Source organism: Mesoplodon bidens (genome assembly GCF_964165515.1).
Source record: "Mesoplodon bidens genome assembly, chromosome: 3".
Taxonomy (NCBI): Eukaryota; Metazoa; Chordata; class Mammalia; order Artiodactyla; family Ziphiidae; genus Mesoplodon; species Mesoplodon bidens.
This window is the reverse complement of record NC_138178.1, coordinates 147,373,308-147,395,371: the sequence shown is the minus strand read 5'-3', so window position 1 is coordinate 147,395,371 and position 22,064 is coordinate 147,373,308. Positions and strand designations below refer to the sequence as shown.

Here is a 22,064-nt window from a genome sequence, read left to right as displayed (position 1 = left end):
GGCAGCCCATGGTGAGGACCACATGGAGAAGAGCTAAGCTCTCTGGCCAACAGTCAGCAAGGAAGTGAGGCCTGCTAACAGCCTCAGTTGATTGCAGCCACATATGACTGCAGCATCATAACACATGCTGAGCTGGGATCATCTGGCTAAGCCACTCCCAGAGTCACGACCCATGAGAAACCATGAGAAAATAAGTATTTGTTGTTAAAACCAAACAAAAAGTCATATACTTCGGCATTATGGACCAACACTACAATCAAATCAGAAGTGAATCCAAACAAAGTGATTTTCCCGGAGTGAAAAGAACAAAATGATTCTTTACCTGCAATACTGTGAACACTGTGCTTACATGAATAGCAAAATACAGCACACCAATTACAATGCACACTACTAGGTCAGACTGTAAACGCTCGCTCTGTGGAACAAAACAGAATTATCAAACATGACACAAAAATTTAAACAAAATCCTTCCTCCCAAGTGGCCAAGCTTAAGAAATAAATTTTCATTGATCCTATTCTGTAGCACTTCTAAGTATTTCTTACACATAATAATTAACTACAGTAAGTCTTATTTTCTTCCTCAGGTTCCTCATATTTTGGTTTGATACTGCAATACCAAGGAAATTACACTAAGCTTAACTAGTTCCACACACAGTAAACATATCATAACGAAGTCTTTTAGAATGAAGATTTTCCCCCCATTGGTCTGTAAGCTTTAAATACGGGGAAAAGAAATGAGATATTTAAGTTCTTTTATAGGATATATCCTTTTGGATAACAAAGTTATATTTTCATTGGCCTTCTGAAATGTTGAAACTGCATGCATATGTCCTGTTTTACTTCTTGAATCTTGATTTTTTAAAAAATAAATTTATTTATTTATTTATTTTTGGCTGCGTTGGCTCTTCATTGCTGCGCGCGGGCTTTCTCTAGTTGGGGGGAGCGGGGACTACTCTTTGTTGCGAGTGCGTGGGCTTCTCATTGTAGTGGCTTCTCTTGTTGCAGAGCATGGGCTCTAGGCACGCGGGCTTCAGTAGTTGCGGCTTGCGGGCTCTAGAGCGCAGGCTCAGTAGTTGTGGTGCACGGGCTCAGTTGCTCCGTGGCATGTGGGATCTTCCCGGACCAGGGCTCGAACCCATGTCCCCTGCATTGGCAGGTGGATGCTTAACCACTGCGCCACCAGAGAAGTCCCTACTTACTGAATTTTGGTTCTTTTAGTGGTTGCAGTGAAAACCAGAAACCTCTTGATATCTTTGGTCATCAACTGACCCACAGATTTATGCTTTTAAGCTAATACATTCAGAAATATTCTATTATACTTAACATGAAATGTCCTTTGCTAACATGAAAACTAAAGTCAGAAAAAATTGTTTAAATTATATCTTGAGGCAGTTTTGTATTTTTCTAAAGTTTTCTAAAGAATATGTGAACAGCTCAAGTTCAGTGAAGGTAAATATTAGTCTAATTCAAGACCTATATAAATTGTTTTTCATAAATGGAAATATGTAAAATAACTTAGGAAAAAAATGTTTTATGTTTTGTTCCATATGGCAGATATGAATCTGTAGAATTCATTTTTTAAATAATAACTGAAAGAATGCAGGTAACATTAAAATTTTTAAAATTACTACATCTGCTTGAGTATATGAAATTAGTACAGGTTATTGTTCACTCCCTCAACCTGGAAAATAAACATACATACACACACACACACACACACACACACACACACACACACACACATACTTACCCTTGAAAAATAAAACACACTAAAAGACCAGCAGATGACTTATAAGGACGTAGTTTTTATCAACAAAAATAACAACAAAATAAATCTAATTTATGTTAATATTCACCTTTCAAATCCTAGTTTAAATTCAATAGTATTAAGAATTCTGTAAACAATGAAATGACTTAATCTCACCTTATCTAAAAATAAATATTTAGCATACTGTTCTACATTGAAACAAACTTTGAGGAATGAGCATTTCTTACATGTTAAAATTTGAAATAAAAACCACCAACCATGTACAACTATATACGTATTTTTCCCCAGTTACTAAAATTGTGTTACCTCAAAAAGTGTTCATTATATAACATGATGAACTATACAAAATTTAAGTCTTTTAGGTGATTTTAAAAAGCTAAAACTTACAACAGAATTTCTAAGTTTTTCAGGCAGTGGATCTTTTACTTCAGACAACGGGTCTTCTGGATTTTTCTCTTCTGTTTTTGGAAAAATCCTGGATTGCACCAAAGAGCTTTACATTAAAAAAAGAGAGAAAACAATTTAAAAATATATTTTGAAATCAAATATAGATAAGTCAATAGCACTTTGACAAGGCATTGGAAAAACAGATTTCGGAAGTTAAATTTGAAAGAAATGCCAACTTATTTAGATTTCTTTAATTCAATAACAAGTAATCTCACTTACAAAAGTACAGACGGGTCACTGCTTTGTCGGCTGAGATGATAGGATACTGCCACTAATAAACCACAAAAAATGGAGAAAAGCACTGGAATATGCTGCCCATCCCAAGAATCCTGTTGGGGAAAAAAAAAGTTTGACAGAACAATATGCTTCTAATTCACAATGTATCACATAATCCTTTTATGTCAGTATTTTGGAGAAAGATAATTTAATTAAACAAAACCTTTTCACGTGTTATTAACTGCATTTTATTCCACATAAACTTAGATTTATTACTTTCTGATGAACTAGAATCTAACTGCTAGATCATCGTCAGATTCCTTTTGGTACTAAAGCTCTATTATACACTAGGAATAATACATTTGTTTCTGATACATGCTGCTGTCAACTTCTAAGTGGTATTAAGTTTACAATAAACTACGTTCTCTTTTTTGAAAAACAAAATAACTTGGTGTAGCAAACTTCTGTTACATATAATAATGGAGTAGGAAAAGGCAAAACATAATACAACACTTCAGGCAAAACAAACTGTTGACATTTGGTGTGCTACTCTCTGGATGCCTCTGCTCATATAAAATGCCATTATGTCCTCCAGAGCACTGAATAGGCATCAGTGTTTCTTGAGTGAATAAACTGTATATTCCCAGAAATAAATAATACAAAGCTAGCTTCTAAGGCCAACCAAACATGTGGATGTGGATATGCCATGTCTGCTTTGCTCACTGCAGTATCTCTGGAGTCTACTAGCACGGTACTTGGTATAGGGTAGATAACACTGCTATAAGGAGTAGTTAACAGTACTTAAGTATGGCCTGTGAGGTAAGCGCCTTTGTCTTTCTCTGGGGATTCAAGAGGGGAGAATGGCGGAGTGGGTAATCAAATGGTAGTTTATTATACAACCTGCTTTTTTTCCCATTTAGTAATAGTCTTGGAAATTGCTCCACATCACAACAGAGACCTTTTTTTTTAATGGCTACATCAAAATCTTATCATCATCATTGTATTACATGTATCATACTATGTACCGAGCCCCATTCTCAGAGCTTGTAAGTACTTCCTAAATTCTTACAATCATCCTTGGAGATATGTACTATTACTCCCCAATTTATAGATGAGGAAACTAAGGTACAGATGGTTTAAGTAATTTGTCCAGTTAAGTGGTGGAGCCAGGAACTGAACTTCCTGATATGTTTGAATTTACTGAGAAGGAAGTTAAACGATACGTGAAGAGTTTGAGAATGAAAGAGAGATAAATACATAAGAAAACAAAGTAAAGGAGAAAACGAAATGTATGTAGGAATAGCACTTGCACAGTGATAGTAAGGTAAACATACCGGGTGTATGAGGGAGACAAGGAAGGCTGCGTCTAGTAGAAATGTGGGGGGAGAGGTGAAAGAAAGTTAAGCCTACAATTCCATGACGTGCAGTCCATGGATAATGACTAAACCTTGACAAAATACAAGAAGTGTAAGTTAGTTGCTTAGAGATACGGAAGCAAATACCAAAAGAATCAGCTCAAAGAACTGAAAGTGGTAACTCTGAGGAAGAAATAACCGGGTAGGGGATTGCTGTCCCTGGCACTAAGTCTTGCAGAAATATTTGACTCTTTAAAAGATAACTATGTGCAACTCTGGTAAAAATGAAAACTGAAAAAAAGATGTGTAGTACAACCACTTTGGAAAACAGGCAATTCAGTTTTAGTTATCTACCCAAAAACATGAAAACATATATCCATAAAAAAAGACTTGCACAAGAACATTCATAGCAGCCTTATTCATAATAGCCCTATATTAGAAACAACCCAGATGTTCATCTCTAAGATAGTAGATAAAACTGTGACATATTCATACAACGGAAATCAGGAGGATTTAAAACTAAATGGGATGCTTCTCTGCAACAAAAAGGAACAAACTACTGATACACATAATGTAGATGAATCTCAGAAACATTATATGAACAAAACACATCAGTTACAAAAGAGTAAATACGGCATGATTCCATTTATATGAAGTTCAAGAACCGCAAACCTATAATAAAATAAAAGCGGCTGGGGCAGAGAGACTGGGAAGGAGCAAGAGGGAACTTTCTGATGGTGATGAAACTATTTTGTATCTTGCTAGGGGTGTATATTACACAGGTACATGCACTTGTCACAACTTATCAAATTGTGTACTTAAGATACGTGGAATTCACTGTGTATAAATTTTGCCTCAAAACAAATATCTGGAAAAAAAAAAAAAGATGCTTGCATTTATTTAACAAATGCTTGACACTACTTTTTATTGCTCTCAGACAAAAAAAATCCTTAAATTGGTCTCAAAATGACTTATTTTATTTAGATTAATAATTTAGAATAATACGCAATACAATGATTAAAAGATGGATTTGTTCTACACACTGTATTGGGTCTGAACGTTTTCACTTCATTACATAATGGCCCAAATTCTGGCAATCTCTTAAAAATATGTAAGCATCTACAAAGTACATACATAAAAAACAGGAGGTACTAAAGTTGTCTTAGAGGAATAATGTTAACTTTTAATAAGCTTTAAAGCTCAAGGAAAAACAAAACGTAAACACAAAAGCAGAAATCAGAAATAACAGATGTAAAAGTCTACATTAGTGAATAGATAAAAAATTAAACCATTCCTAAAGGCATGCAATAATGTTCCCCAATGAGCCTAACTGTCCAGAAGTAACTTCTATTGTCAATTTCTTGTGTATTCTTCCATAAATGCTCTATGTATATACAAGCCATCAGGTGTGCTTTTTAAAAAAAAGGCACAAAGGAAACATCTATTTTTTGGCATATTGCCTTCCTTTATATTAAAACACACACACACACACACACACACACACACACACAGAGGAATATTATTCAACCTTAAAAAAGGAAATTTTGTCATCTGCAACAACATGGATGAAACTGGAGGGCATTATGCTAAGTAAAATAAGCCAGACAGAGAATGACAAATACTGCATGTTAATCACTTATATGTGGGGGGAAAAAAGTCAAACTCATAAAAACAGAGAATAGAAAAGTGGTTGTCAGGGACTGGGAGGTGGGGGAAACAGGGAAAGGTTGGTAAAAGGGTACAAACTTTCAGTTATAAGATAAAGTTTAGGTACGACATGGGCAAATGGGTAAAGAGGGTCAAAAGGCACAAACTTCCAGTTTTGTTTAATATTTATTTATTTATTTATTTGGCTGCGTCAGGTCTTAGTTGCAGCATGTGGGATCTTTTTTTAGTTGTGGCATGTGAACTCTTAGTTGTGGCATGTGAACTCTTAGTTGCGGCATGTGGGATGTAGTTCACTGACCAGGGATCAAACCCGGGTTCCCTGCATTGGGAGCACAGAGTCTTACCCACTGGACCACCAGGGAAGTCCCATACTTCCAGTTTTTTTTTTTTTTTTTTTTTTTTTTTTTTTTGCGGTACGCGGGCCTCTCACTGTTGTGGCCTCTCCCGTTGCGGCCTCCGGACGCACAGGCTCAGGGGCCATGGCTCACGGGCCCAGCCGCTCCGCGGCATGTGGGATCTTCCCAGACCGGGGCACGAACCCGTGTCCCCTGCATCGGCAGGCGGACTCTCAACCACTGCGCCACCAGGGAAGCCCCAACTTCCAGTTTTAAGATAAATAAGTTCTGGGGATGTAACGTACAGCACAGTGACTACAGTTAATAATAATGTATGCATATTTGAAAGTTGCTAAGAGAACAGATCTTAAAAGTTCTCACCACAAGAAAAAATATTTGTAACTATGTATGGTGACAGCTGTTAATTGGTTTTATTGTGGGGCTCGTTTTGCAATATATACAAATATTGAATCATTAGCTGAAACTAATATAATGTATATGTCAATTATACCTCAATAAAAATGAAAATAATAAACTTAGAAATTGTTTTTTAAAAGATGAATAAGTTCTGAGGAGCTAATATGTAACACAGTGACTATAGTTGATAACACTGAATTGTAGAACTGAAATTTGCTAAGAGAGTAGAATTTAAATGTGCTCACCAAAAACAAAGGTAAATATGTGAGGTGATAAATGTGTTAACTAACTTGTCAGGAGGAATCCTTTCACAATGTATACGTATATCAAATCATCACACTGTACACTTTAAATATCTTACATTTTTGTCCATTACATTTCAATACAGCTTGATAAAAAAGAAACAAATTATATGTCTTGGAAATCACTCCACATTTGCAGATAAAAAATATATTTTGGGACTTCCCTGGTGGTCCCAGTGGCTAAGACTCTGACTAGTCTAGGACTGAACTAGGAGTTCACATGCTACAATTAAAAGATCCTGCATGCCACAATGAAGATCCTACATGTGGCAATGAAGATCCCGTGTGCCACAACTAAGACCCAGTGAAGCCAAATAAACAAACAAACAAACAAACAAATAAATAATTTTAAAGTCTGTTTTTACTCTTTTTCGTGGCTGTATAGTATTCCAGTGCAAGGCTATACCATATTTGATTTAAACAGTCACAAACAACAAATACTAGGTCGTTTACAGTTTTTGCTGTTACAAACACTGCTATGATGAAATCTCTGCACATATGAGTCTTTGCTCATTTATATAAGTACATCTGCACATTTATTCTATTACAATGGGGAATGCCTAAAACTAAAATAGTCTAATGTAAATGCCATGGCCAAGAAAGAAGGGAAAAAAACATATCTCCGTGCCTGTCTTAGGACACAAGGTTCTAGTCGGCAGTTTTACAATTGCTGCTCTTCTGCTATATAATTACAGTTAAATAGGCCTTTAGAAAATTAGAAAACTTACTGCATCGTTAACTTCTATGACTGCAACTTCCAAATAATGACCCACTTTCCAAAACATGCTCTCCAAACATAGATCTAAAACCTTTATACCAGGATGTTTTATAGGTAGTGTAGCTGGGAGAAGCTTGGATTTGGATCTCATTACCTCCAGTTCCTTCCTGGGCTTAATGTCATCAAGTATCTCCCTCTCTGATCAATTTTCCATCTCCCCTTTTAAACGCAATCAAGGCTCAGATCTTTTTTAAAAAACAAAACCCAGAAAACAATCCTCATCATGTGCACAGGTTTCCCGACTATATTCTAGAGAGAGTAGAATACGTTTCCTTAATATCTATTCAGACCTAAACTTATATTAATCTAGCTTCCTCAGCCAAAACACCAAAAAAGCTGTTTTGTTAAAGTCACCAATATCCTATTAACTGCCAAATTCAATAAATTTTTTTTCACACTGTATTGCTTCTGAAGTTTCCTTTGTTGGATTCTGTTCCATCTACTGCTTAAATATTGGCATTTCCCAGGGCTCTATCTGCATCCTGCCAACCCAGGCTAGCAGTCTTTTTCTTATACTTTAATTTGTTGATGAATTCTAAATCTTTTCATCATTACTGCAAATAACTACCCACTATATATCTCTGGATACCCCATTAATGCCAACAAACATAAGTGTCTAAATGTAAACAATCACCTTCCCCAGTAAACTCAAAGATTTCCAATCATGTGCATTAATATCACTATCTAACCATATGTTCAAGCCAGCCCCTACCCAGAAGTCATCCTGGATCCTACTCTGGCTCTTTTCATCCACAGAGTTTCCAAATATATTCACTGAATCCAATTTTCATTAAGTCCCTTATAATTAAGACGGCAGCACAAGAGTCCCCCTACTTCTGATACTTCCTGCTTATATTTCAGTCTCCTTCACACTGGGGACCAAGTAATCTTTCTAAAATGCAACACTGATCATTTCCTTGCCTTACCTCGAATATTTGGTGGTGTTCCATCTCCACCCAATACGTTCAGGATAAAAGATATTTCATAATCCAGCCGTTGCTTACCTTTCCAGCCTTACTGTAGGCCATCTTTCCTCATGTACCCAAATTTCCAGCAATTCCAAATTATTTGCTGTTTCCTGTACATAACACACTTTCTTTACAACTCCATGGCTCTTCATCCCTTGTTTCAATTAGCTATTTCCTATTGTTCTTCAAATTTTGGTTAAAAAACCACCCCCCCAGGAAAATCATCTTTAATCCCTTTAGGCTGAATAGGGTAATATCTTAATTCGTATATCTGTATGTTTTCATAGCCTTCATCACCCTCTATTAAGAGCATCGACTGACTTGTTAATCACAGTTAACATATAGGCAAATTAAAAGCAGAACTAGGCACACAGTAAGCACAGTAAATGCTACTGAATAAATGAAGCAAGGAAGGATGCTATGAGTCACTTTTCATAGACCTTTCAACCCTATTGTTCTCTGATTATCTTGTATTAATCATAAAAAAATAAAATACCAGGAGCTGAGAGCTGTTTATGAGAAATCTAAAATTTTTACAGTTATAATTTGGTGACAATTGTTTTAAAATGGAACTAATAAGCCTCGTTCAGATTCTTCCAAACCAATATGACATTAAATTTCAGTGTGTTAATTTTTACTAGACTGTATTTTAAATTGCAGTCCTTGAACAACTTCTCCTAAGTTTTAAAAAATCTTGATGTGGGGGCCTCCCTGGTGGCGCAGTGGTTGAGAGTCCGCCTGCCAATGCAGGGGATACGGGTTCGTGCCCCGGTCTGGGAGGATCCCATATGCCGCGGAGCGGCTGGGCCCGTGAGCCATGGCCGCTGGGCCTGCGCATCCGGAGCCTGTGCTCCGCAACGGGAGAGGCCGCAACAGTGAGAGGCCCGCATACCGCAAAAAGAAAAAAAAAAAAAAAATCTTGATGTGAAGAGTAGTTACACATATTCTTAAGTAGAAACCTAAAATTAATTTCATATTCTGTTATTACCATGCCCACCTCTATACCAGACCAGCCTAGTTTTTACTAATCTGTTTCTAATATTAACCTATGATTACTGCATGGAAAAGGATTTTCCTTTAGTAATGATTAACTATGAAAATGCTTTCAAATTCAAACTAAATGAGAATAAGAATAATGCTCAACATAGGAAGACCATGAAAATTAATGCTGAAGAGATACCAGGAAAAAATCATTAGTTAATTTAAAACAATCTTCATATAGAAAAGTAGCCTTAAAGACACAACATACTACATGTATTGCTCACCTTTAAGGCGCCGTAACACAATCCATATAGTAAGGCTACTGCCACAATGCTACAGATGAAACTGTAAAGTGCTGCAAGCAGGCTTGTAGTGGCTGGACAGGAAAGGGAAAATGAAATCAACATTTATAAACACTTATGGAGAAAACATACTTTAAAAGGTCACTGAAAAGTATTTAAAATGGTATGCTATTAACTATAATTAAATATCTACTTGTTTGATTTATAAAAATTCAGTTTCTTCATCCTGTCCTTTCAAAAAATTTTGAGGACTTTCCTGGTGGCACAGTGGTTAAGATTCCGCCTGCCAATGCAGCAGACATGGGTTCGAGCCTTGGTTCGGGAAGATCCCACATGCCGCGGAGCAACTAAGCCCGTGTGCCACAACTACTGAGCCTGCGCTCTAGAGCCTGCGAGCCACAACTACTGAGCCCATGTGCCACAACTACCGAAGCCCATGTGCCTAGAGCCCATGCTCCGCAACAAGAGAAGCCACTGCAATGAGAAGCACGCGCACCACAATGAAAAGTAGCCCCCGCTCACCGCAACTAGAGAAAGCCCGCGCGCAGCAACGAAGACCCAGCGCAGCCAAAAATAAAGTAAATAAATTTATATATATAAAAAAATTGAAACGACAAAGGTTTACTATCAACAATTTCTGATACAAGGGAAAATATATTCCCCTTGGAAGTAATAAACATTTATCTACAGCAGAAAAAAATTGTACCTATATTATGCTTCAAGAATATATCTTATTATTTATAAAAGTATGGGAAAATGAAGCTTGCAGAGCCTGAAAAGAAGCTAGAAATGTATTATGTAGACTGTCTATGTAAACAGAACTTGTGTTACCCACAGAAATAAATGTATATTCCCATGTGTTAATCATTTCTCACAAGAGTAATGATCTAACTGCTAACAATAACAAAAAATAGATCTAATGGGATTATTAATAATAAGGAATAGAGGATGGCTAAGATAACAGAATTTAATAGTAATTTTATATGCTGACCATAAAAGAACTCTACAAGAAAAATTTTTCTTTAGGAGATATAAAAAACCTAACACCTTGCACAAGTTTGTAAATTATGACAAAGCCCACTATTATAAATTACCTACACTAAACCTTCTGCGTAGTATTTAGATTAATATAGCACCTAAAATAGTCCCCTAAATACTGAAATTGTTTTCTACCCATTAAGCTATGCTGAAGCCCAGCCCAGTCTTAATTCACACTCCTTCAAATTTTTAAAACAATAAAAATGCTCTAGATACATAGTGACATAGAAAAAGCTTAGCTTCTATTTAAAATTTAAACCATAATATCAACATTTTATCAGTAGAGATAATTTCAATGCATATACTTGGAAGATGTGGACTGCAAATGTGAAGTATAAATAGAAATAAACTATAAGTTCAGTAATTTCTTTCCCTTTCATATTTTTTTCTATAGTTGTACATTCATCTTTCAATAAGATGTTATATGGTTAAACTTTATAAATAAGGGTATATTTTAACCATGGTGGCTGTCCAAAGTGTTATTTTCAAGTTCTGCAACTTGAAAATTATTATTCCAGGGTAATTTTCGTATAGTCTTACTTATTTTGAAAATAAAATGTACATATAACAGGGAATACATTTCTATCCACATATCCTACTCTAAAAACAGAGATACTTCTAAAAATCTTATTCAGTAAAATGCTTTTACTAAAAGCATTCAGGTTTTGGTGTTCCCATTCTAAAGATAAAACAAAGCTCTGAAACCAAATATATAGAATATCAAATGCATACACTAGTTCAAAATCTAAATATAATGTCACGTATCAGAGCTCAATCTATTTGATCTTTTATAAATATTTTGTTAAGTCTATTCAGGTTCCATGTAAACTCACTATAACTTTTACTTTAAGATGACAGTATTTTGACACTTACAAATCAACTCCATTATCCCTGGATCTTTCCCTGAAGTAGCAGCCTTGACTATTTCTTCCTATCTACAAATTAATTCCTGTTCTGTCTTTAATTATTAAACAAGTGCCTTTTTCTTTCTAATTACAATTCTAAAATAAAAACTGGAAAAGCAATTTAATGTTCAGTTTATTACTTAATGATCTGTAAAAGTAATACTGTAAACTGTAATTTTTATAAAGAAGTACTCACCATTACCACCAAAGATATGGATATCCAATTGTTCACAAAGGTACATTACAAATGTATTCACCTGAGGCAGGAGACCAATGAAAAATACTATTGGGAAACAGAGTGTAAACACTATAGAAAGAAAGAAAAGCAAGTTAAAAACAGTATATCACATCCATCCTTTTGTTCATCTAAGATCATAAAATAAATGATAAAAAGAAACCCCAAATTAATATAAATTATTAAGCTAGTTTCTTAAAGTTGCTTAAAACTACAAACCAAATTTCTTAAAATATACCATTTTAAATTATTTCTCTCTAGATAACTGCCTGAATATTAAATAATCTTTCCAACTATAAACAACAGCTTTTAAAATTCAACTGTTTTCACCTAATAGGAACCTGAGATCCAAAGGAAATCTTTCATTCCATCTGCTTCAACAACAGAAGAATTACTACAATATTTGTTCATCATTAACTTTTTTCATTCCTAACAGCCCTATAGTTTTGTTCCTCACCGAGAAGATGGCAATAAACAGCAAAATAAACCCAGTAAAACTATTTTTATCTATAGAATTGATCTATTTATCAGTGAATGGTTTGTATACAAATAAATTAACATTAAGATCTAAGATACTTTAAAGATGACTCACCTATAACTAAATCCCTGGCTGATATAAGCACCAGCGGATTGGTGAAAGTTATTCCGTATAATTTGAACTTGGTTGTAGTAAGGTTTCTACTACCATAATCCAAGAGCCAAATAAGACCACAACACAAACAGAAATAAACTGGTCTACTGTAGGCAATGATACGATTATGACCCTGAAAATGATATTAAAAAAGAAGTCAGTTTATTTAACTTGAAGTGTCACAACTAGCTACTGAGATCTTTGATGGCTTATATTCTAAGGATTCAAAATGCTTCCATATGGAGGTCAGGTTTCTGACTGTGGCAGAAGGGAATTACCAATAAGGATAGGAGGAAGGACAGAATAAAGCCCATGATACTTGATTGAAATTAAGTATCAGTATGAACTCAGTATTTTTAATATGCATATAAATAGGTAGGTATAAGAATAAATGTGTGTATATACGTGTATGTGTGTATGTTAAGTGTATACATGTATTTTTCTAGCTTTATCCACTGAGAGGACCTAGAAGCAATAACATTCTAGTAATAAAGATTACTAGCATCCAGATCTTAGTTTATAAATAACATTATCCACTAAAAAGAACCAAGGATCCACAGAGAAAAGGCTGGTTTCAGGCTAGGGTCGGGAAAGTATACGATGAGCTTGGAACAAATAATTGTGCCCAAAAGGAAGAAAGTACTTTTAAAATGATGAAGGCATGTCAAAAGGACACAGAAGCCAGCTTGATGGGCTCCCAATGGCCAAATCAGGAACAATTTGAGCATCAAAATAATGATAGTAACATTACTGTCCATTTAATAAAATAAGAATCCATGAATCCACACCAATACAAACAAAAAGGGAAAGTTCTTACTTACAATAAAAAGTCAACTTATAAATGCAGAAGGTATGATGGAGCTAAAAAAATCACTATTTGGCAACCATCAAATGATAACTGATTCGGGCAAGAAACATCAATGGATACTAAAAACAACTGGGCGGAGGTTTGCAGGGCAACAGGACATATACACAATCTCAAAGTATCTCCTATGATATACTTATTAACTACAAGAGAAAAATGGTAACATTACAGTAGAGTATGGTTCTCAAGGGAGTGGGAGGGGATTCTGCCCCCCAGGGAACATATGGCAATGTCTGAAGACATTGCAGTTGTCACAGTTGGGGTGAGGGTGTTATTGGCATCTAATGGGTAGAAGTCAGAGATAATGCTAAACAGCCTACAATGTACAGGACAGATCCTCCCCACCCCCAACTTTCAACAAAGAATTATCCAGCCCAAAATGTTAACACTGCAGTGTTTCAAAAACACTGCATACACTACCCTTAGCCAAAAAATCAAAGTTAACATCACCAGTAAAAGCATAAATTGACATTATGTGCTTCTGGATATGATGAGTTACGAAGAACACAGCATTTTTGTAATATTCCTACCAAAAAAGCACAGCCTGTATCTAATAAAGAAGGAATATCAGACAAAGTCAAATTGAAGATCATCTGTCTACAAAATTACTGGCCTGTGCCCATTAAAAATGTCAATATTGTGTGAGACAAATACTGAGGGACTGCTCTAGATTAAAGGAGGCTAAAAAGAACAAATGCACTATCAGGGACTTTCTATTGCCAGTGAGAAAATAATAACATAAACCTTAGTTCAGTCTGACATGTGACCAAAAAAAGGCTTTGAGGAATGTTAAGGAAACACAAGTTACAGGTGTATTAGAGTGACTTACATGTCTGGGAGAAGAAGAATCTGGTTGAACACTCTAAAAAAGAAACAGACAGATTACACTACTGAAGACCTGGTAATTTTACATTAACTTCCAAAATGCCTGAAATAATGTCAAGTAAATATCCCATAGCTAAGAAATGACCTACATTAATTCTGTTGAAACATCAACAGAAGACAAAACATCAGCTCCAGATACTGATGTCACTGCTATTAAAACATCTCAAATCTTTCCTAACTCTTATACTTACTATGATTAATTAATAATCTGCATCTAGCTTAATGCTTCTGAAGTGGCAAATAGCAAATAGATCCATCCTACTACTTGGCTCATTACAACACCTAAGTACAGTTAAGGTAGAATGCTTTCTCACGGAAACATCACTCCACTCAGGAAATGCACAAAATATGGGTTAGCTTAAAAGAAGGATTCCAGTTCTGCCCACAAATTCCAAACTTACTAAACAATTCAATGGTAGTTGTGTTAAATATATTCTCTGCATTTTCACATCAAACCCATCAAATTAGTTAAGCTGTATCCTTCTAAGAGACTTCAACAACTTTCCATAAAAATGTTCAAAATGTATAGTGCAGCTACCTCCCAAATCATGACTTCTCTCCAAAGTTGCTGTTCATTTTCAATAGCATACCAAACAATTTCACTAGGATGGTCTATCACCATCCTACAATTCTACATTGGACTAAACTCACTGAGTTTGGCATGTGGCCCTTGGCTGGATATGAGATCAGACAATCTTTAAACTCTTTCAATTCGAACATCTATCCTCCTAAAGCTCCGTTCCCACCTTTCTTATTTCTGTTTATGATATTACTATTCTTCTAGTCAACTAGATTTAAAAAATCTGAAATAGTTTTAAAAATCTCAGTCATCCTTTGCCTTTTCCATATCTAACCATATTAAGCAGTGGACAAAATTAACAGGATAAGGGACACTAGATCCAGGGAATGAATTTAAATGGTTTAAGGCAATAAAGGGATGGATTAAGGGGAACTGAAATGAAAAGCAAGAAGAAAGGCCAGAAATTGTAACACGGAATCACGAAATTTAATCAGAGGGACACAGTCACTGTCATTAGAGGTAAAGGAGGAGGAGCAGGGGCTCTAAGACCTGGGTTGGTACACAACTACCAAAAGCAAAGGAAACGGGGCAGAGTCAAGATGGCGTACTAGGCGGAAGCGGAATTCTCGTCTTCTCACAACTGGGCACCTAGCAGGCACCCATGGGGGAGGGCACCTAAGGGGATGGAAGGAACCCCAAGCGACCGGGTAGGATGTGGCACGTGGGGGGAGTGAAGGGGGAGAAGAGGTGGAGGCGGGATGGGACTGGTGGGATGGGACTGGTACCCCTGAGGGGCAGCTGGGGGAGGGGAAGGGACCCCAGGCCCAAAGGGGGAAACTAGGGAACCACTGGGAGGTCAGAGGATCAAAAGGGAGCATGGCCAGCTTTCCCCTGTCCACTTGGACCCCCAGAAACCTGTTGAGATCCCGGGCCTGATCCTCTGCCCACCTAGGCCCCCTCCAGCCATGCGGGTCCTGAGGGAGTGGGAGGGAGGGAAGTGGGAGCAAAAGTAAAGGCCAGATCTCTGGGACTGGCACCCCTGGGGGGTGGCTGGGGGAGGGAAGGAGTTCCTACACCCAGCAGGACCCACCCACAGTTAGGGGTCCAGTAGCAATGGGGGAGACCCTGGGAGAGATGGTGGGGGAGGGGCGTGAAGGAACAGAAGGGAACGGGGCCAGTGCTTCCCTGTCCACTTAGGCACTGAGAAGCCTGTTGGGCTCTAGGACCTAATCATCTGCCCTCAGAGCCTCCCTCCTACCAAGCAGAGCTGAAGCCCCGCCCCTACACCCCCACCCAGGGCCCCCCTCTACCCTCAGAGACCCCCTCCAAACATGCTGGGCCTAAACCCCACCCACACACCCTCACTCAGGGCCCTACCTCCAAACTCCGGAACTCCACTCACCAGAGGCCCTCTTTTCCACATTCTGCCAGGTCCTAAGCAGAGGCCCCGCCCCACACTTGAAAGTCACCCTGCCTAGGCTCTGCCCCACGCTCAAACATCACCTCCCCAACCTGCTTAGGTCCCACCCCAACCTAAACCCCGCCCCTGCCTAAGTTCCACCCCCCACCTAAACTCCACCCCCATAGCCAAGGCTTTTTTTTTTCTTTTCTTTTCTCCTTTTTTAGATTGGGGTTCTGTTTTATCTTGTTGATTCATTGTTGTTGATTTTTTTATTTTTCCTAATAAATCTTTTATTTTCCTAATCTTATTTTATTCTTCATCTTTTGTTAGTGATCTCTCCTTTTCACTTGTGCCCTCCCCCCCTTTTTTTCTGCTGTGGTTTTATTTTACCCTGTTGCAGTTGTTTCAATTATACTTTTATTTTTCCTAATATATTTTTTAACTTTCTAATTTTATTTCATTTTTTATTCTTTGATATTGTACTGCTCCTTTTTGTTCTTTCTTTCTTCCTGTTTTTTTTCTTTTTTTTTTCCACGCCACGAAGTTTGCGGGATCTTGGCTCCCAGGCCAGACGTTGGGCCCAAGCTCTTGTGGTGGGAGCTCTGAGTCCAAACCACACTAACAGAGAACCTCAGACACCAGGGAATATCAATCAGAGTGAGGTCTCCTGGAGGTCCTCATCTCAGCACCAAGATGCAGCTCTATCCAGATGCCTGCAAACTCCAGTGCTGGATGTCTCAGGACAAACCCAGTAAGACAGGAATACAGCACCACCCAACAAAAACAAAAACAAAAAGCAAAAAAATATGTTACAGATGAAGGAGCAACATAAAAACCTATAAGGCCAAATAAATGAAGATGAAATAGGTAACGTACGTGAAAAGGAATTCAGAGTAATGACAGTAAAGATGATCCAAAATCTTGGAAACAGAATGGAGAAAATACAGGAAACATTTAACAAAGATTAGAAGAACTAAAGAGCAAACAGTGATGAACAACACAATTACTGAAATTAAAAATACTCTAGAAGGAACCAATAACAGACTAACTGAGGCAGAAGAAAGCATAAGTGACCTGGAAGATAAAATGGTGGAAGTAACTGCCAGGGAGTAGAATAAAGAAAAAAGAAGGAAAAGAATTGAGGACAGTCTCAGAGACCACTGGGGAAACATTAAACACACCAATATTCGAATTATAGGGGTCCCAGAGAAGATGAAAAAGAAAGGGTCTGAGAAAATATGTGAAGAGATTATAGTCGAAAACTTCCCTAACATGGGAAAGGAAAGAGTCAGCCAAGTCCAGGAAACAAGGAGAGTACCATACAGGATAAACCCAAAGAGAAACACGCTGAGACACATATTAATCAAACTATCAAAAATTAAATACAAAGAAATAATATTAAAAGCAGCAAGGGAAAAACAACAAATAACATACAAGGGAATCCCCATAAGGTCAACAGCTGATTTTTCAGCAGAAACTCCGCAAGCCAGAAGGAAGTTGCAAGACATATTTAAAGTGATGAAAGGGAAAAACCTACAACCAAGATTACTCTACCCAGGAAGGATCTCATTCAGATTCGACTGAGAAATTAAAACCTTTACAGGTAAGCAAAAGTTAAGAGAATTCAGCACCACCAAACCAGCTTTACAACAAATGCTAAAGGAAGTTCTCTAGGCAGGAAACACAACAGAAGGAAAAGATCTACAAAAACAAACCCAAAACAATTAAGAAAATGAAAATAGGAATATACATGTTGGTAATTACCTTAAATGTAAATGGATTAAATGCTCCAAACAAAAACATAGTCTGGCTGAATGGATACAAAAACAAGACCCGTATATATGCTGTCTACAAGAGACTCACTTCACACCTGAAAGTGAGGGGATGGAAAAAGATATTCCATGCAAATGGAAATCAAAACAAAGCTGAAGCAGCAATTCCCATATCAGACAAAATAGACTTTAAAATAAAGACTATTACAGGAGACAAAGAAGGACACTACATAATGATCAATGGATCAATCAAAGGAGAAGATATAACAAGTGTAAATATTTAGGCACCCAACATAGGAGCACCGCAATACATAAGGCAAATGCTAACAGCTATAAAAGGAAAAATCGACAATAACACAATAATTGGAGGAGACTTTAACACCCCACTTTCACCAAAGGACAGATCATCCAAAATGAAAATAAATAACGAAACACAGGCCTTAAATGACACATTAAACAAGATGGACTTAACTGATATTTACAGGACATTCCATCCAAAAACAACAGAATACACTTTCTTCTCAAGTGCTCATGGAACATTCTCCAGGATAGACCATATCTTGGATCACAAATCAAGCCTTGGTAAATTTAAGAAAACTGAAATTATATCAAGTATCTTTTCCAACCACAATGCTATGAGACTAGATATCAATTACAGGAAAAAAACTGTAAAAAACACAAACAGGTGGAGGCTAAACAATATGGTACTAAATAACCAAGAGATCACTGAAGAAATCAAAGAGGAAATCAAAAAATACCTAGAAACAAGTGACAATGAAAACATGACGACCCAAAACCTATGGGATGCAGCAAAAGCAGTTCTAAGAGGAAAGTTTATAGCAATACAATCCTACATCAAGAAACAAGAAATATCTCAAATAAACAACCTAACCTTACACCTGAAGTAATTAGAGAAAGAACAAAAAAACCCCCAAATTTAGCAGAAGGAAAGAAATCATAAAGATCAGATGAGAAATAAATGGAAAAGAAATGAAGGAAACAATAGCAAAGAACAATAAAACTAAAAGCTGGTTAGTTGAAAAGATAAACAAAATTGATAAAACTATTAGCCAGACTCAACAAGAAAAAAAGGGAGAAGACTCAAATCAACAGAATTTGAAATGAAAAAGGAGAAGTAACAACTGACACTGCAGAAATACAAAGGATCATGAGAGATGAGACTACTACAAACAACTCTATGCCAATAAAATGAACAACCTGGAAGACATGGACAAATTCTTAGAAAAGCACAACCTTCCAAGACTGAACCAGGAAGAAACAGAAAATATAAGCAGACCAATCAAAAGGACTGAAATTGAAACTGTGGTTAAAAATCTTCCAACAAACAAAAGCCCAGGACCAGATGGCTTCACAGGCGAATTCTGTCAAATATTTAGAGAAGAGCTAACACCTATCCTTCTCAAACTCTTCCAAAATATAGCAGAGGGAGGAACACTCCCAAACTCATTCTACGAGGCCACCATCACCCTGATACCAAAACCAGGCAAAGATGTCACAAAAAACGAAAACTACAGGCTAATATCTCTGATGAACACAGATACAAAGATCCTCAGCAAATACTAGCAAACAGAATCCAACAGCACATTAAAAGGACAATACACCATGATCAAGTGGGGTTTTTCCAGGAATGCAAGGATTCTTCAGTATACGCATATCAATCAATGTGATACACCATATTAACAAACTGAAGGATAAAAACCATATGATCATCTCAATAGATGCAGACAAAGCTTTTGACAACATTCAACACCCATTTATGATAAAACCTCTCCAGAAAGTAGGCCTAGAGGGAACCTATCTCAATATAATAAAAGGCCATGTATGACAAAACCACAGCCGACAACGTTCTCAATGGTGAAAAACTTAAACCATCTCCTCTAAGATCAGGAACAAGACAAGGTTGCCCATTCCCACCACTAATATTCAACATAGTTTTGGAAGTCGTAGCCACAGCAATCAGAGAAGAAAAGCAAATAAAAGGAATCCAAATCGGAAAAGAAGAAGTAAAACTGTCACTGTTTGCAGATGACATACTACACAAAGAAAATCCTAAAGATGCTACCAGAAAACTCCTAGAGCTAATCAATGAATTTGGTAGAGTAGCAGGATACAAAAGTAATGCACAGAAACCTCTTGCATTCCCATACATTAATTATGAAAAATCTGAAAGAGAAATTAAGGAAACACTCCCATTTACCACTGCAATAAAAAGAATAAAATACCTAGGAAGAAACCTACCTAAGGAGGCGAAAGACTTGTACTCAGAAAACTGTAAAACACTGATGAAAGAAAGGAAAGACAATTCAAACAGATGGAGAGATATACTATGTTCCTGGATTGGAAGAATCAACATTGTGAAAATGACTATACTACCCAAAGCAATCTACAGATTCAGTGCAATCCCTATCAAACTACCAATGTCATTTTCACAGGACTAAAACAAAAAAATTTCACAATTTGTATGGAAACATAAAAGACTCTGAATAGCCAAAACAATCTTGAGAACGAAAAATGGAGCTGGAGGAATCAGGCTCCCAGACTTCAGACTATACTACAAAGGTACAGTAATCAAGACAGTATGGTACTGGCACAAAAACAGAAATATAGATCAATGGAACAGGATAGAAAGCCCGGAGATAAACCCACGTACATATTGTCACCTTATCTTTGATAAAGGAGGCAAGAGTATACAATGGAGAAAAGACAGCCTCTTCAGTAAGTGGTGCTGAGAAAAGTGGACAGCTACATGTAAAAGAATGAAATGAGAACACTTCCTAAAACCATACACAAAAATAAACTGAAAATGGATTAAAGACCTAAATGTAAGGCCCAACACCATAAAACCCTTAGAGGAAAACATAGGCAGAACACTCTATGACATAAATCACAGCAAGATCCTTTTTGACCCATCTCCTAGAGAAATGGAAATAAAAACAAAAATAAACAAATGGGACCTAATGAAACTTCAAAGCTTTTGCACAACAAAGGAAACCGTAAACAAGATGAAAAGACAACCTTCAGAATGGGAGAAAATATTTGCAAATGAAGCAACTGACAAAGGATTAATCTCCAAAATATACGAGCAGCTCATGCAGCTCAATATCATAAAAACAAACAATGCAATCCAAAAATGGGCAGAAGACCTAAATAGACATTTCTCCAAAGAAGATATACAGACTGCCAACAAACACATGAAAGGATGCTCAACATCATTAATCATTAGAGGAATGCAAATCAAAACTACAATGAGGTATCACCTCACACCAGTCAGAATGGCCAACATCAAAAAATCTACAAACAGTAAATGCTGGAGAGGGTGTGGAAAAAAGGGAACCCTCCTGCACTGTTGGTGGGAATGTAAATTGATACAGCCACTATGGAGAACAGTATGGAGGTTCCTTAAAAAACTAAAAATAGAACTACCATATGACCCAGCAATCCTACTACTGGGCATATACCCTGAGCAAACCATAATTCAAAAAGAGTCATGTACCACAATGTTCATTGCAGCACTATTTGCAGTAGCCAGGACATGGAAGCAACCTAAGTGTTTATCAACAGATGAATGGATAAAGAAGATGTGGCACATATATACAATGGAATATTACTCAGCCATAAAAAGAAACGAAATTGAGTTATTTGTAGTGAGGTGGATGGACCTAGAGTCTGTCATACAGAGTGAAGTAAGTCAGAAAGAGAAAAACAAATACCATATGCTAACACATATACATGGAATGTAAAAAAAAAAAAAAAAGGTTCTGAAGAACCTAGGGGCAGGACAGGAATAAAGACGCAGATGTAGAGAATGGACTTGAGGACATGGGGAGGGGGAAGGGTAAGCTGGGATGAAGTGAGAGAGTGGCATGGACATATATACACTACCAAACGTAAAATAGATAGCTAGTGGGAAGCAGCTGCATGGCACAGGGAGATCAGCTCAGTGCTTTGTGACCACCTAGAGGGGTGGCATAAAGAGGGTGGGAGGGAGACACAAGAGGAAGGGTATATACGTATGCGTATAGCTGATTCACTTTGTTATACAGCAGAAACTAACACAACACTGTAAAGGAATTATACTCCAAAAAAGGTATTAAAAAAAAGAAAAAGAAAAGGAACTGGGAAAGGAAAATATCAGAAGATGATGATATGCCATTTTCAGAATGTGCCCAGCTGCCTGTTAGATATATAGGACTAAAGTTTACAAGAAAGGTGAAGCCTGTGAGACATAAATCTGGACATAATTCATATACAGG

At 37.0% G+C, this 22,064-nt stretch overlaps 1 protein-coding gene across 5 annotated transcripts in view; it reads right to left on the bottom strand.

Annotated features, from left to right (window-relative positions):
* Positions 1–22,064, bottom strand: part of PCNX1 (pecanex 1) — a 175,996-nt gene that overhangs the window by 53,975 nt on the left and 99,957 nt on the right. For all 5 annotated transcript variants that reach the window (XM_081227690.1, XM_081227688.1, XM_081227689.1 and 2 more), the window contains 7 exons: positions 14,041–14,073; positions 12,308–12,479; positions 11,677–11,787; positions 9,520–9,611; positions 2,435–2,544; positions 2,156–2,261; positions 323–415 (listed from right to left, as the gene is read on the bottom strand). In XM_081227690.1, the coding sequence (XP_081083816.1) occupies positions 323–415; positions 2,156–2,261; positions 2,435–2,544; positions 9,520–9,611; positions 11,677–11,787; positions 12,308–12,479; positions 14,041–14,073 (717 nt within the window). The remainder of the gene's footprint in view (positions 1–322; positions 416–2,155; positions 2,262–2,434; positions 2,545–9,519; positions 9,612–11,676; positions 11,788–12,307; positions 12,480–14,040; positions 14,074–22,064) is intronic.